At 44.0% G+C, this 14,043-nt stretch overlaps 1 protein-coding gene across 10 annotated transcripts in view; it reads right to left on the bottom strand.

The window, feature by feature from the left end:
* Positions 1–14,043, bottom strand: part of GPATCH2 (G-patch domain containing 2) — a 126,386-nt gene that overhangs the window by 45,529 nt on the left and 66,814 nt on the right. For 7 of the 10 annotated variants that reach the window (XR_006653405.2, XM_024576031.3, XM_045184531.2 and 4 more), the window contains exon 6: positions 3,322–3,386. The exons of the other annotated variants lie outside the window; for them this stretch is intronic. Coding sequence is in view for 6 of the 7 variants with exons in the window: in XM_024576031.3 (XP_024431799.2) it covers positions 3,322–3,386 (65 nt within the window). In the remaining variant the exon portion in view is untranslated. The remainder of the gene's footprint in view (positions 1–3,321; positions 3,387–14,043) is intronic. 10 annotated transcript variants of the gene reach the window in all.

Raw genomic sequence — 14,043 nt, forward strand, 5'->3', positions numbered from 1 at the left:
ATGTACAATCCTATACCTTAAAATGAAACACAAGCACAATATAAATATCAATTTTAAAATCAATTAATACATCATATTTATTCAATGTAAAAATAGGTACCTCAGAAGTGATTGGGAAAAAGTGTGAAAAAATTCTGGAACCATTTAGGGTCAGTACATAAAAGGAAGTGGAGTGAATAAAAAGTAACCTCATCTGATGCTTTAAATACTTTTTAATAATAGGTAGTCATATGTTAATTTTATTTTCCACATTTCAATATATGTATTTTTAGAAAGTCAACTTAACAGTATATTTTCTCTGAAATGAGATACTGATTTCTCTGTTTTAGCATGTGCTATATGTTATAAGAAACTTAGAAAAAAGCAAGACAAAGTTTCCAAGGGAGAATATCGAAGGTATAGAGAATTGCTGGTGGAAATTTGGGGCAAAATACCAAAGATCCCTTAAAAGGAGGCCATGGCAGCTACTGGTGCTGCCTGCTCCGATTCCCACAACCACCACGGCCAGACTCCCCTGGCCCGTGAACCAAACTGCTAATTGTCGAAAACGTTACTTACAGGGGCTTCCGTGAGTACGTGTTTGTGTATCTGAAACAGTAATGAGAGCACCCTGCTCACGTTCTATCATGTAGACACCTAAAACTTTCCACCAGAAAGGTAAGCATTTGCAAAGCCTTAGTTTTCTATCAATTACAGATCATTGATTTTAAAACCACATACCACCTTTTAAAGTACATATACAGAAATCCAAATATCACTGTGATTAGATATTAAAAAAACAGACAAGCACTTCTTTAAACGTGAAAAATTTTTCCCGTTTTTTTTTCTCATTGAACTCCTTGTGTTTCTAATTGCCTGCCTCACGGTTTATCCTAATGTAACAGACTTGCATGCTCCAAGCCTTTCAGTGGTCACCCCATCACATTGCTCCACAACAAAAATGTATGCATGTACATACATACACACACACACACACACACACACACGATTTCCTTACATTTCCATGACTGTAAAACTAGAACTAAAGAATTACCTGGACAAGTTTACCAGTCAATGCTGATAACAACTGTTAGTTGATAACAACCAGTTGTTTCAAATCTGGAACAGTTATCATTAGTATTCAATTAAGCCAGCAGAGTTAACACATTTTGAAAATACTAAACATAAAAAATAAGTTTTCATTAGAACGGCATCACGAATCACTTTTCCCTCCAAGTCAGTTCAGGTACCGCTTGATGACTGGTACCTTCGGCATCAGTTCTATTCCTATTTCGCATCTCATTGATCTGAGTGCTCAGAAACCTCGTTCAAACAAACCGGTAAACAAATTTGCTTAGGGCAGCCCTTGATTATTGAGCTCCTCCAGCATTATTCTGCTCCTTGCACCTCGTACCTTCTCATAGGCAGACGGTTTTTAGTTGGTTCTGAATTAGAAACAGGATTCGGATAGATATGGGCAGGAGGGGATGTACGGGCACAGTGGCAGGCTACCGTGGGCAGTGAGGTGGAGGCTACATTCCGGGAACACAGGCCAACCAGATAGAGGGATCCTGGGCATTGGGAGGGAGAGAGAGAGGCTGGGGTGGACAGGTGACCGGAGCCCGGCTGTGGAGGGTGTCAGAGGACACGTGGAGGAGGCCCCCCGAGTATGGGCAAGAGGCCGTACTGGGTTTTCAGCAGGAGAATCAAAGGGTCAGAGCTGGATGGAGTGGTGTTCAGGACCACGCTCGGAAATAGAGGGAAATAGAGGGAACGGAGATGGGAAGACTCAACAGACTCAATATGAAGCATCGCAGAGCTTTCATTAGACTCACGGGGCAGGGAGTGGAGAAGGTGGGGCAGCACAAGCGGTGAGGAGACTGAACCCACAGCAGCAGGATGTGGGGTTGTCACGTGAGTCCACTTCAGTCCCAAGTGTTGAGGGAATGGGAATACAGCACATTGGGGTGACCCAGGAAACTCTGACACCAGTGACACCTGAGTCGCGCCCCCCGAGAATCTTATTTGAGGGGAACCACTGGGGAGACTGGTGTGGGAGGGATGTCAGGAGAGTACATCGGGGGCTGTACCAGCTAACGTGAGAAGCAACAGTCGGCTGACTTCATCCCTTGTGTCCCATTTTAAAGCCACACTGTCCTGTCTCACTGACTCGGTAACTGCTTGCTCCGACCAGGCGCTTCGGGCCTGGGGCTACAGGGGGGCAGCCGAGACGCAGCCCCGGTCTGCTCTCAGACCTCTGACGGTCATTACCACGTGCAGTCTGTGGTTTAGACACAGCTCTGAATCTGCCTGCTACGGTGGTGGTTTCATGCCAGAACAGACAATTCAGAAGAAAATATGCAAGCCTTTTGGTTGCCATTCTGAGGTAATAAATGCTTTACTCTGCTTTTCACCCCCTTCTGTTCAGGGAACAATAGGGAGGAGGTCTTATAGAATAATAAAAATGAAGGAAATAAGCTGTTAAAATGAATATCTATATAAAATCATAGGTATATAAATAGCATTTTGTATTATATAAATTCTACTTATATCAAGTGTTAATTATATAAAATAAGCTATGTCTGAACTATAATTTTTGTTTTGTATTTGTTAAGGAATGAATTATAAAAGTAGGATCTCATGGATCCTAATATGATGGCCTGCCAAAAAAAATTCACTTGATAATTAATTCAAGTCTTTCCCCACTTTATGGCCTTTTGCAAGTTCAACCAACTTCGCAGGAGACATACGGTATTGAGCCAAAATCTATAACGTGTCTAAGCTTTTCCAAACAAAGATGTATTTAGAAATAGCATTAGCACCTAGAAATTTACCCAAGAATTCACCCAAGTCAAAGCTCAACAACCTAAGTTTTGGAATTACGTAGTAAATCGGCTTCTCCCTTTTGTCGCTAAACGGAGACGCATTGAGGTCCCTCACAGCTTATGCTGGACAGGCGCAGAGAGCAGAGGAGTCCTGAGAAAAAGTCACTTACTGTTCATTGTTGTGATTCGGAAAGAGTTGGGGGAAGAAGGATGTGAGAACAGAGAAGAGCCAGATGCTACTTAATGTAATAAACTTTAAATGCTTAAAGATAATACGCGAATTTCAAATTGTATCATAAACAAAAAAAATGACAGTATTTAAAAACCTTTATTTCAATTTCTGCCGTGGGGGACTCATGGAAATGGTTCCTGTAAAACGGTCGTTGGTCTATAATATTGACTCTTTCTTAAGCTGGACACAAATTAAACCACCGTTCCTGGCAATAGCGACCGATTTCCCGAAAGCAGGACATGGACCACGCCCGACAGGCTAAATGGGAAGTCAGTGCGTACTCACTCGTGGTAGCACTCTGGCGAGAAGTGGACCATCCTCTTGTGGCTGGCGGGGCCAGGGGCGGTCCCCTGGAGGGAGGATGAAAACAAAAGATAAGCCAGAGATGAGCTTCCAGAAAGAGAGCAGGTCACAACGATGTTTCCGCGTGAGGACACCCACTCTGAAATGGAGACTATCGCGCTGAATCTCAAAATCTAAGCGCAATTTCACGGAGCAAATGATATTTCCAAGACCAGTGTGTTTGTAGTTCACTCCTAATGATAAACAATATGCATTATGATGCGCACATTCATCTTTTAATATATTTTATTGATTATGCTATTGCAGGTGTCCCATTTCCCCTGCTTTACTCCCCTCCGCCCAGCACCCCCCCTCCCACCCACGTTCGAACACTTCAGGAAGTGACTGCACCGGGCCTTCCTATAGTTTTCCCATAAGGTTAGGAATTATAATTTCTCCTGAAAGGACAATATTTTATTTCTATGTTTCTAAATAAAAATGACAAACCTGGTAATGAGTTAAACTTTCTAAAATACTTTCATAATGAAGCCTAGTCTCATGAAAAAAGGATTCACAGCTCTCCTGTCTTATCGGAGGCTGTCCGAGAGAACACAGGCAGCTCTACCCAAAACGAATGTCCTGTAGCCATCAACCAGACGTCAATTTACAACGACAGGTCTTGCCACGCTCTGTCGTGAGAAAAAGAAAGTCCTTCTGTAATTGCAGAAGTGCCATCCAGAGTACAGAGTTTTAAAAAGGCGCGATGACGCAGAAGGACACTGGGGGCGGGCAACTAACGTTTCAAAAATGTGTTTGTGCTTGCATCACTTGGGTAAGGAGGATGCCAGCGTGCTGTCGGACACTCCACGAAATGCAAATACCGCCGTGTGCGCGGGCGGTGACATGAAAAATAACCCCGCGGTCCGAGCACCACAGGTCAACCTGTGGCTCCGCTCCAGGATGGCACCCTGCACCCGCCTGCCGACGCGGCTTCCACGCCTGTCCAGTGGGCATCCCTGGGACACGGTAATCCATTTTCTCCGCTGCGGCTCCGAGCAAAGCCGACTGTGCCCATGTCACGCTTTGTTAGAGGTTTGTGATCACATTATCTCAGGGTGGACCTGACACTTTTATTCGGTTTACAGTATGCTCTGTGTTCAGGCAACTCATTTCCTTTGCCAGGGCTGCTGACAACCTTTTCCACACTATATTAATCTTGTTTACTGACTTTATCTCGGGACAAATATCAGAAAACTGAACTTTTTATCTCAGAGAAAGAATAAACAACGTGTTGACAGAAGCAGAAGCTATTTTCGGGGCTAAAATTGCTTGTTTACCTGGAGCTATACTTATGGAAAAATGTTTAAAGTCTTGCCCTGGCTTGAAATACGTAATCTGAAATTGAATAAATGAAGAAATTTCCCACACGCCCATGTGATAAATTGCCTGATGAAAACAATGCAGCTGAATACAATCAAACAGGATTCATAACTAATTTATACCACAATACAAATGTAAGCTCTCAATCTAGTCAGAAATAATCATAGTAGGTATTCCTCAGGCATCATGTACATAGATAAAGTGTAAGCGCTATTCAATTGCTGCAAATAACTCAAAAAGATTTACAGTTGCCAATGGAGATATTTAAATGACTTCACATGATTTACCTAGGACATGGCCCTTTTTAAAAAGGGTAGAAGCAAATAGCCTTTACTGCTGTTTCAAGCCAAGTTTTGTTTTATTTTTAGAGATATGCAAACAGATAAGACTTAGAATTTTTCTTAAAAAAGCGAAACTAAGCACGAAGGTCTCAGGGTCAGTGTCACTGGCCTGCCTCAGGAGCACAGCGTTCTGGCAGGGGAGCCGTCAGAACACAGCACTGCGAGTAGAGATCTCACAGGGCTAGAGAGTGTCAGGAAACACTCATACCGAATTCTCTCTAAAAATTTACAGTTCAGGGCACGATAATAATCTTTATAAAAACACAGTGAAGCGATTTTAAACATCAGAGCAAACTGTTAATCTCGAGTAAACAATCACGGGTGGTAGTTATTAATGCTCCCCAAAATATGCCTCCCAGTTATTCCAGAAGTGTTTTAGCAAGAAATCACAAATTAAACAAAGTCCCATCTCTTTGAATACACCACAAAATGTTCACCGGGTAAAGTTTATTTGTTAGAAAACGTAGCTTTTATTCCACAGGATCTGATAGGGAGCTGGCGGTCTGTCCTTCACGAGAAACACATCCCCACACTCTGACTCCTGTTATTTGTTAAAACACTGGAGACAGTCATTTCCGTAATTAGCCAATATCTACTGATGATGATCTCAGACGTCACACCACATGCCCTGAATTCTGATGGTTCACTTGTTAATGTTACTACATCAGCAGTGACGACAATGCCAATAAAGTAGGGAGATTTCTTCTCATCACCTATGTTCCTTATACAAATTATCAAATAAGAAAAAATATACTCAAAGCTAGGGAGGAATGGGTGCTTAGGTCAACCTCTGGCCTTTCTAGGTGGTGAAATAAACTATAATGTGAAAAGTCCACAGGAGTCTTAGTTTTTGCTGCTGCTATTTACAGTCAAGTTACCAGCCTCAGAAAATGGGAATGTAGACGTGAGAGAGACGAATTTAATAAGAGCAGTATGAGTACCATCGAAATTCCTAAGGTCCACAAGCACCAATATATGGGCCATCCAGCTAAATGATACCGATGACAAAATACCTATTTTTCCAATTTGGTCAGATCCATGAAAAGCAATTTCTTATTCTTTCTATCACTGATTTGTTAATACCAATTTTAGACTTTTCCTCAGAAGAGAAACAGAACCGTTGCCCTTACAGGATGGCATTGTCACTTGGTTGCTACTGGACCCACTGCATCCCATCCCAAATCAGGGCAAGTTTTCTGAAACCCAGCAGTCCCCTGGGGTTAGTAACGAGGCTGTTCAGGATGGATGACACTCTGCTCGTGTTCTCAATGATGAGGAGGCCTCGCGTGAGCTGATGGAAGGCCGTGTCTCCACAGACGTGCACTAAGCCCCATCCTTCCTGCTCTCCCTCGAGGACGGCCCTTACCTTTCACCTTGGCCCTCACTTCCAGTTCCATTTTATTCTGCTTCGGGGTCTACACTGACAAACCCGTAGGGTGGCGGGCTGCCATTCACAAGAAAGCCCTTCAGTTCTGTGAGGCCTGGCCCCGTCAGACCTGCCAGGGCCGCAGGCTGGAGGCAGGCCTGGCCGCAGACTCCCTGCCAGTTTGTCAGGGCCCAGAAGTCTCCTGCTTCTGAAGGACTATTATTAACTTGACTCCATTTCTTTGAAGAGAGAAACAAGCCTTCACAGGTTAGTAGGCTCTGCAGTGAAGGCCCCCTGGTACTTTCAACAAACGTGTCAGTCAAATGCATGTGACAGATATTAAGGAAAACAACTCAACAAAAATGGGCTTGAAAATAGGACTTTGAACCCTTGGGGTAGGAAGTAAGGGGAGGAGAGCAAAGAGGTGGAAGAAAACTTGTAGTTGCTCGTCTGTACAGTTATCTTCATTAAACAACAAGCCTAGGAAAATAATACTGTGAGTATTTAGCAGTAATTGATTTTAATGAATAGCTGTTAGAATGAATGAATGAAGTATTTACCTTTTAACCCCACATAGAGGAAGAAAGAGTCTCCAAAAGTATTTCAAACGAGAATACCTGAGTTTTATAAATTGTTGGAAAAGTTCTGTTACAAGACAGTCGGGAGAATGAATAAAATATTTCCTGTGTCATCTATTCTCACATATAATATTACAGAACGGTCACAATTCACAAAAGGCACAATCTATATGGGGAAGGAAAACATCCAAGAAAATAACATTAGAATTACTTCTAAAGCGACAAACAAAAAAGTAAAAAATTACTTTAGAATTACTTTTAAGGCAAAGGCCAAGAAAATGACAATTCGGGTCGCATAGAGGGGTATCATTTATCAGATTAAAGGGAAACAAAGCGGTTACCTGATGTAAGAGGAAGAAGGGGACAGAAATCATCTCTGAGAAGGGAGTCATGTGCAGTTTCTCTCTCCCTGCTCCAATCCATCATAACCCCCTTGCCACATCCAACTTTCGCTAAATCGCTGCTTTTCACATGTCAGTCTCCTCATCCCAGAGCCGTCCCCGGCTCTCCGCCGGACGTCGGATTAAACCTAATGAGAAATGCATGCCAAGCACTCTCTGATCGCATCCTCACTGGCCAGTGCGGCCCCCTCTCCAGCTCCTCAGGCAGTACCTGCTCATTGTTCCGAACCAAAAGCTGCTCCATTTGATACAACTACTGTGTATGTAGAATGATGTTTAAATTTACCATCTTGTACGTGGTACATGGGAATGGGGGTAATTGTAGTTACATTGTTACTGTGAACTAATCTTTTTGATGCCACATTGTTTTAAGTTAAGGAACCTATCTAATTCCAATGTATATTTTTTAAAGAATAAAAATACTGGTAAGTCATGCATGTGGCAATTCGGATCTTAACATCATTTGTCTAGATTCCTATTAAAGTAAAGTGTGGATTTGTACAGTGCTCTAGGGAAATCCCCCTCTCTGGCTTCAAGAAACTGAAAAGGAACAGGTGCGTGCAGAAGGCTGATGTGGGCCTGGGAAGACGTGAACGCCAGGGAAAGCTCACCACGGTCCTTACTGACCAGGATTCTTAGCTTCAGACAGTGTCTTCCTGGGGGGAACATTTAGGAAGGAGGACAACGGAATTTCCTGACATTTCAAAAACTGTCCTACTCAATTACTAAAGTTGTACACTGTAAGTTGGTTTTCCAACTAAGAAAATGCCTCAGCATTTGAAATTTTATAGCATCTAATAGCATTACAAAAAGGCATGCAGTTTTCATCATTTCCCCCATTTTTTAATATACACACGTTGACCAACAACCTTGCTCTTTTCAGCCGAGCTCACACTGGCAAGACCGTGAGGGAAAAACCCCTCTTAAGAGGACCTCTGCAGCCTCACCCACTCCCAGCCTTCACGTTGTCAAGCGACAGAACATAGTGGATGTAACTCAGTGGGTGAATCTGATGATGTTTTTTACCCATGTGTCAAGGTTAAGGGTTCCAAATCGTCTCTATTTTTATTAAGCAATTTTTAATCCTCCCTGGAGGGATGGAAGCATAAATGAACCAACAATGAAGAGTGTGATAATGACCACCCAAGACCATCAAGAATCAATATAACTAGTAAAAATACTGTTGTTGTGAATGAGAACGACACTGCCACTCTTTGTAGCTCTTACCTACAGATAAGGTGTTTTCACAGGCAAGGTGGCAAAAGTGAATGGATTCTGTTCTCCAACATATGAAACTGAGATTCACCAGGCTGAGGGCACAGGCCCCAGGTCACAAAGGCAAAGCAGAACCTCACTGGAACCTAACGGGTCCTGTCACAGCCTACCACTTCTCCCCCGACAGGGGACTACGCCAAGGCCCATACACCCAGGCAAAAGTTTTCTGTGTTTGGGGACTGGCCTGAATCCCCCCGATCCACCGGTTCTCTTTCTGCAAGTTTTAGTTACCCACGGCCAACCATGGCCCAAAAATATCACAGGAAAATTCCAGAAGTAAACAATTCACAAGTTTTAGATTGCGCCCCGGTGTGAGTACCATGATGAAACCTTGAGCCTGCCTGCCCAGGTGGACAGGGATCACCCCTCTGTCAGACGGACGGCCAGGGGGTCCGAGTGCTGCTGTGTATGTCACCTCTGTAGCAGCCTACGTCACAGTGCCCATGGCACTCTCCTCCCTTCAGCTCCTCACTCGGCATCGAGTGTCACACACTGTCACAAGAAAGAGGGTGAGTACAGGGTGGCAGATCCAGGGCAGAATGCGAGAGAGCGCACATTCACATAGGTTTTATGACAGTGTATTGGTACCGTTGCTCCTATTTCAGTCTTAGTTACTGTTGTCAGCCTCTCACTGTGCCTAACCTGTAAACTGAACTCTGTCATAGGCACGTGTGTGTATGCGGTCTGGTACTCCCCGCGGTTTCAGGCATCCAGGGGCAGTCTTGGGGCACAGGCCCTGTGGATAAGGTGGGGGGTGCTCTTTTATACTCTTGGAAAATCTTCAGCCTAGAATTGCACATCCAAGGACGCCATGGTCCTTACTTGTAACTTTAGGGTAACCCTTGGGCGATTTTAAGTAGAGTGAGCCTGGCGGCTCAGACAGGGGTGTCAGCCTGTGTCAGGGACAGACTAATGAGAATGACAAATGGCACCGCGGCGAGTCATTACAGTCGAAGCAGTAAACCCCTGAAAACCTGTGCGAGAGAGGAGGGAACATTTTCATAATGAGAACATGGGAGGGAACGTGGACGATTAGAGAACTCGGACCAGTTTTTCTTTCAAAAACAGATCTCGATGTGAATGCGAGATTATACCTTTAAACCAGAAAGGTTTTATAAAGAGCCAAAAAAAAAAAAAAATCAGAAGGAATCAAGCACGGAGAGCACAAAGCTTTCCTTTCAGTTGGGGATTAGCCTTCCTAGCAGGACTTGTGTGCGGCCAAGGGGAGATGCTGACCTTTGAGGGGCCGGCGTCCCAGCGTCCCAGTGAAGTAGCGATGAAGTCAGACTTCAGGTAATCCGGAAGTAATCTTAGTACATTTCCACCTAACAGTAGCACCTATGTTTCTCTAAAAGAATTGTCAAAATGCCAATCAGACTACACCGACGAAGGTGCACACACATAAAACATCAGCAGCTACATTTTCAGTCTGAAACTAAACAATGCGATTGTTTTAAATCTTCACCTTAAACCATCGTCTTCCTAGTCAATAATAAGTCAGCATTAATGCCTAAGAATTTAGAATTGTTGGCCTATTAGAATAATGGTACTAATAATAAGTGAATGAATTCCCATTTCTGGTAGACACTCACAATAATCTAAATACTTCTATAGAAAAGAATAATCTACATAATTAAGAAAACTACAGCAACACCTTTTTTTGCAACAGCACATGATGTAATTATTCTTGAGTGAGAAACTGAAAATTAACCAGCTCGGGACGGTGGCCGCCGTGATGAAAGAAGCAGGCCATGCTGACGCCCGGCGTCAGCAGCAAGCTGTGAGTGGCCTCTGCTGGCTGACCGCAGGCTTCCTAAGTCACTCGCTTCTGATGCTGGCAGCCCTGCGGGCTTCAGGAAGGTGAGCCTGTGCCCCGCCTGCCCACATAAAAACCCGTGGTGCCGGAAGACCTGCCTCCTGTGAGAGTACATGCCGAAGCAATAAACACAACCTGTCTGCAACGGTGCCGGGGAACTCTACCATCTCACCCCACCGCGACCCACTTCACTGTACTCGCAACCCCCACCTCCCCGAAAATTCTAATCTCCATGCTGTGACAGAGAAAACGCGCATTATTTCAGTCACTTCACAGCTACGTGTAAAAATAAATGTTTTCTCGAGGTCCAGGACACGCACATCCACAAACTTTTTCTCAATATTAAGTGTATGTTTAGGTTTGGTAAGATGACTTTGCAGGGAAATAAAAAAACGAAATCAAACTTCCTTTAAAGAATGTGTGACTTTTAAAAAGGCATTAATGAATACTGGTTTATGAAGATACCGTCCTGGAAACATAATACAGCAAAGAGATTTAAAGATTCCTGTTATTATTGCACCTGTGTTTGGGTAGAAGTAATTTCATATTCAAAACTTAAAACAGCAATTAAGAAGTTGAAATGTTAGTAGTATTAAGTAATGTTAATTCAGTAATCATAACAGAGAAGAGAAAAAATTACTTCTCCCCAAACACAGGTTTCCATTTCTGCTCTGGAGCTTTTTATTAATCAAAAATCTCATGTGTGATAGAATTTGTATTTTTTAAATCTATTTAAGCATAAAATGATATGATTCACTTTATACACTGCCCAACCTATCCACTTAAAATATCTCCCATTGAAAGTTATCCAATATGCCTACTGATGTCAAAAGGTGACTACATTTATTTTAAAAAGTTATTGTTCTCATACGTGACAATTGCCAGTATATTTCAACCCTCATTTCAGCATTCCGTCCCATTATCTTGCCTGCTCAAAACTGCTCACCGGCCCGGCTGGCTGACAGAGGAGATAGCCCTCCATCTCACCAGACACCGCTGGGACGCGACCCACTGACCCACAGGAAACCCTTATCATTAGCCTGAAATGTATAGCACGTAACGTGGCTCCTGTCGGGGAATCTGCTTATAAAAATCCTTTTAGCTCTCTGCACGTTCAAGATGGTTTTAAAAGTAAGGTTCAACTATTTGAAGGAATTTCAGGTAATTAAACATTCTAGTGGGGGTTTTGGAGCCTTCCCTCCAATTTCTCACAATTCTGCAAAAGTTTAAAAAAAAAAAAAAGGTGTCACATATATACAAAACAGAATCTAGAAAATGTTTTCTTCTTGGAACTTAGCTTCTTCAGAGTCTACTATATTAAGGATGAAAGTTAAAAACAGAAAAGAGTACAACAGTTTTCATACCTAATGAGATTTTCAACATACTAAAAAGCTTGGTGCATGTGATTTTTTGTTTGTTTGGTAGTCACAGAGGTCGGGGGTAACATGGCAGTGAGGATAATTATGACATTCAGCAAATCCCTCCCCCTAGTTGCTTTGGGGTTCCTACACCAGAGCCTGGGGGAGGCAGGCAAAATTTACATACAGCGTGGAGAGGCAGCCCCTCCTGCCTGCTGTGGCTGGGCCTCAGCTTCCTGCCCCTTCTAGCTCCTGTGGAGCACTGGAAGGGAAACTGAGGCTGGAGTCGAGTGTGTAAGTTAGAAACCAGTGTCCTTAATTGCCCCCCACCCCTCTGGGCAAAGCGAGGTGCAGATCACAGAAGTGTGTGGAAACTGAGGCACAGCTGGAGAGGAGGCGAGGCTCTGGGAGGGACCCCACGTTTAAGCTGGCACCCAGCCCACTCTGCCCGGCACTGGAGTGAAGGTGCTGCATTTGGGGATGGAGAGGGCTATGCAGACAGCCTGAGGGACAGCAATGGTCCCCTGTGGCCTGCGTGTGTTGACAGCTGATACAGGGGTCTCTGTGACGCAACAGGGGGACCCATGTGAGAGCACAGTCTTGGGATGTAGAGGAGTACGGGGACTTGGAGGCCAGAGGCAAATGACTGGAATCCACAGGCATCAGGAATGGGCACCAGCAAAATACCTTCAAGGCCAAACGGAACCAGACTCACACCAATGAATGTGCAGCCAAGGCTGAGACCAGGCCAGCCGGCCAGAGACCCACACAGACGGAACACTAGCAAGGACAGTAGGCTGGTGCGTGGGTCTAAGGTCAACCCCTTCATCCACAGGGCTCACGAGCCCCTGCTGTCACCTTGGAGAGAAGCAGATGGGGGCAAGGGGAGGAAAGCATCGAGGCCGAGCGTTTGTTACGGGCAGGCTAGTTGCCCAGAGAAACACTTCACACTGAAATGTGCTAACTGGCAAAGGCTCTTGCTCTGCATCCCATGCACTCCTTCCCCGCACTGGGGATGTTCAGGAGGAGTATCGGATGTAGGCAATAAAGAAGCCATGTTTTCTTTTGCTGCGCTACATTTACAAACCGACCTCAACCCTTTAAAAGACACTCATTAATAGAAGAGTTACCCTTACAATGGAATAGATGAGAGTCTGTCTATCTGACCCACAAGTAAGAAAAGCATTAAGTACTTGACTAGTTTAAGCTTTCCCACTGTTTCACACCAAATTCCACATAATGTTGTATCATATTTTTCAACCTGCAGGTTGTAAAGTCAATTGTAACAAGACATTATTGTTACGGTAAGGTTAGGAAGCACGGCATCGTGGAATCTTAGCAGTAATTCTCGCTGGTCAGGGCGGGGGCCACAGATGGGTTTAGCCATCCACCAGCTCTAACAAAACACACGAGAATCTAAGAAGTTCCTCGGTTTTCTCCAGCATGACGTTATGCGTAGGAAGAGAACAGCACAGTGGTTAAAAGTGTGAGCACTGGGGCTGACCTGCCTGGGTCCAAGTCCTGATTCGTCTACATTTCAGTTCTGTGACAGACTCAACTTCCTCATCTACAAACCAAGGACAAAAGTAACACTATTTTATAGTCACTATGAGGATTAAATGAGGTCATCTGTCATGTACGTAGGTCAGTGTCTATCGACTCTCGTCAGTTGTATTAATTGTCTTAAAGTCCAATGCAAGATACCATCTCAATAATAAGGTGGCACCGTCGATACTACAGGAGGTCTGGGCAGGAATACGGGGTTCTGATAGCGCTGGTGGAATTTGGAAACGCGGAGGAAATGCCCGCTGAGGAACGGTACTGTCAGAGGAACTCATTCCTGGGGCTGTCGTCCCTCTGTTCGGTGAGTGACCTGACATAGTCTCGGTTGCGGGGGACAAAAGTCAGACGAGCAGTTGTCTCTCATGAGCATATCAGAAATGCAGACACATAGTTAATATTCAAAACACACTGAATTACAAAGAAGAGTTGCTTTGCACGTTACGCTGAAACTACACGGAGGCCAGTCGAAATCACGAAACTTAACTCGGCAATTTCCACAAAGACATTATTAGTGACTACATAGGCTGCTGCTTTTCTGATGCTTTTCAATTAGTGTAAAGGTCATGAGTTTAAATAAAATAGAGTTAAGTATCTTATCTATGAAAATGGCCTCTAAATTGAATGTTTTACAGCTGATTTGCCAATTC

This window comes from Desmodus rotundus, chromosome 10 (genome assembly GCF_022682495.2).
Source record: "Desmodus rotundus isolate HL8 chromosome 10, HLdesRot8A.1, whole genome shotgun sequence".
Lineage (NCBI taxonomy): Eukaryota > Metazoa > Chordata > Mammalia > Chiroptera > Phyllostomidae > Desmodus > Desmodus rotundus.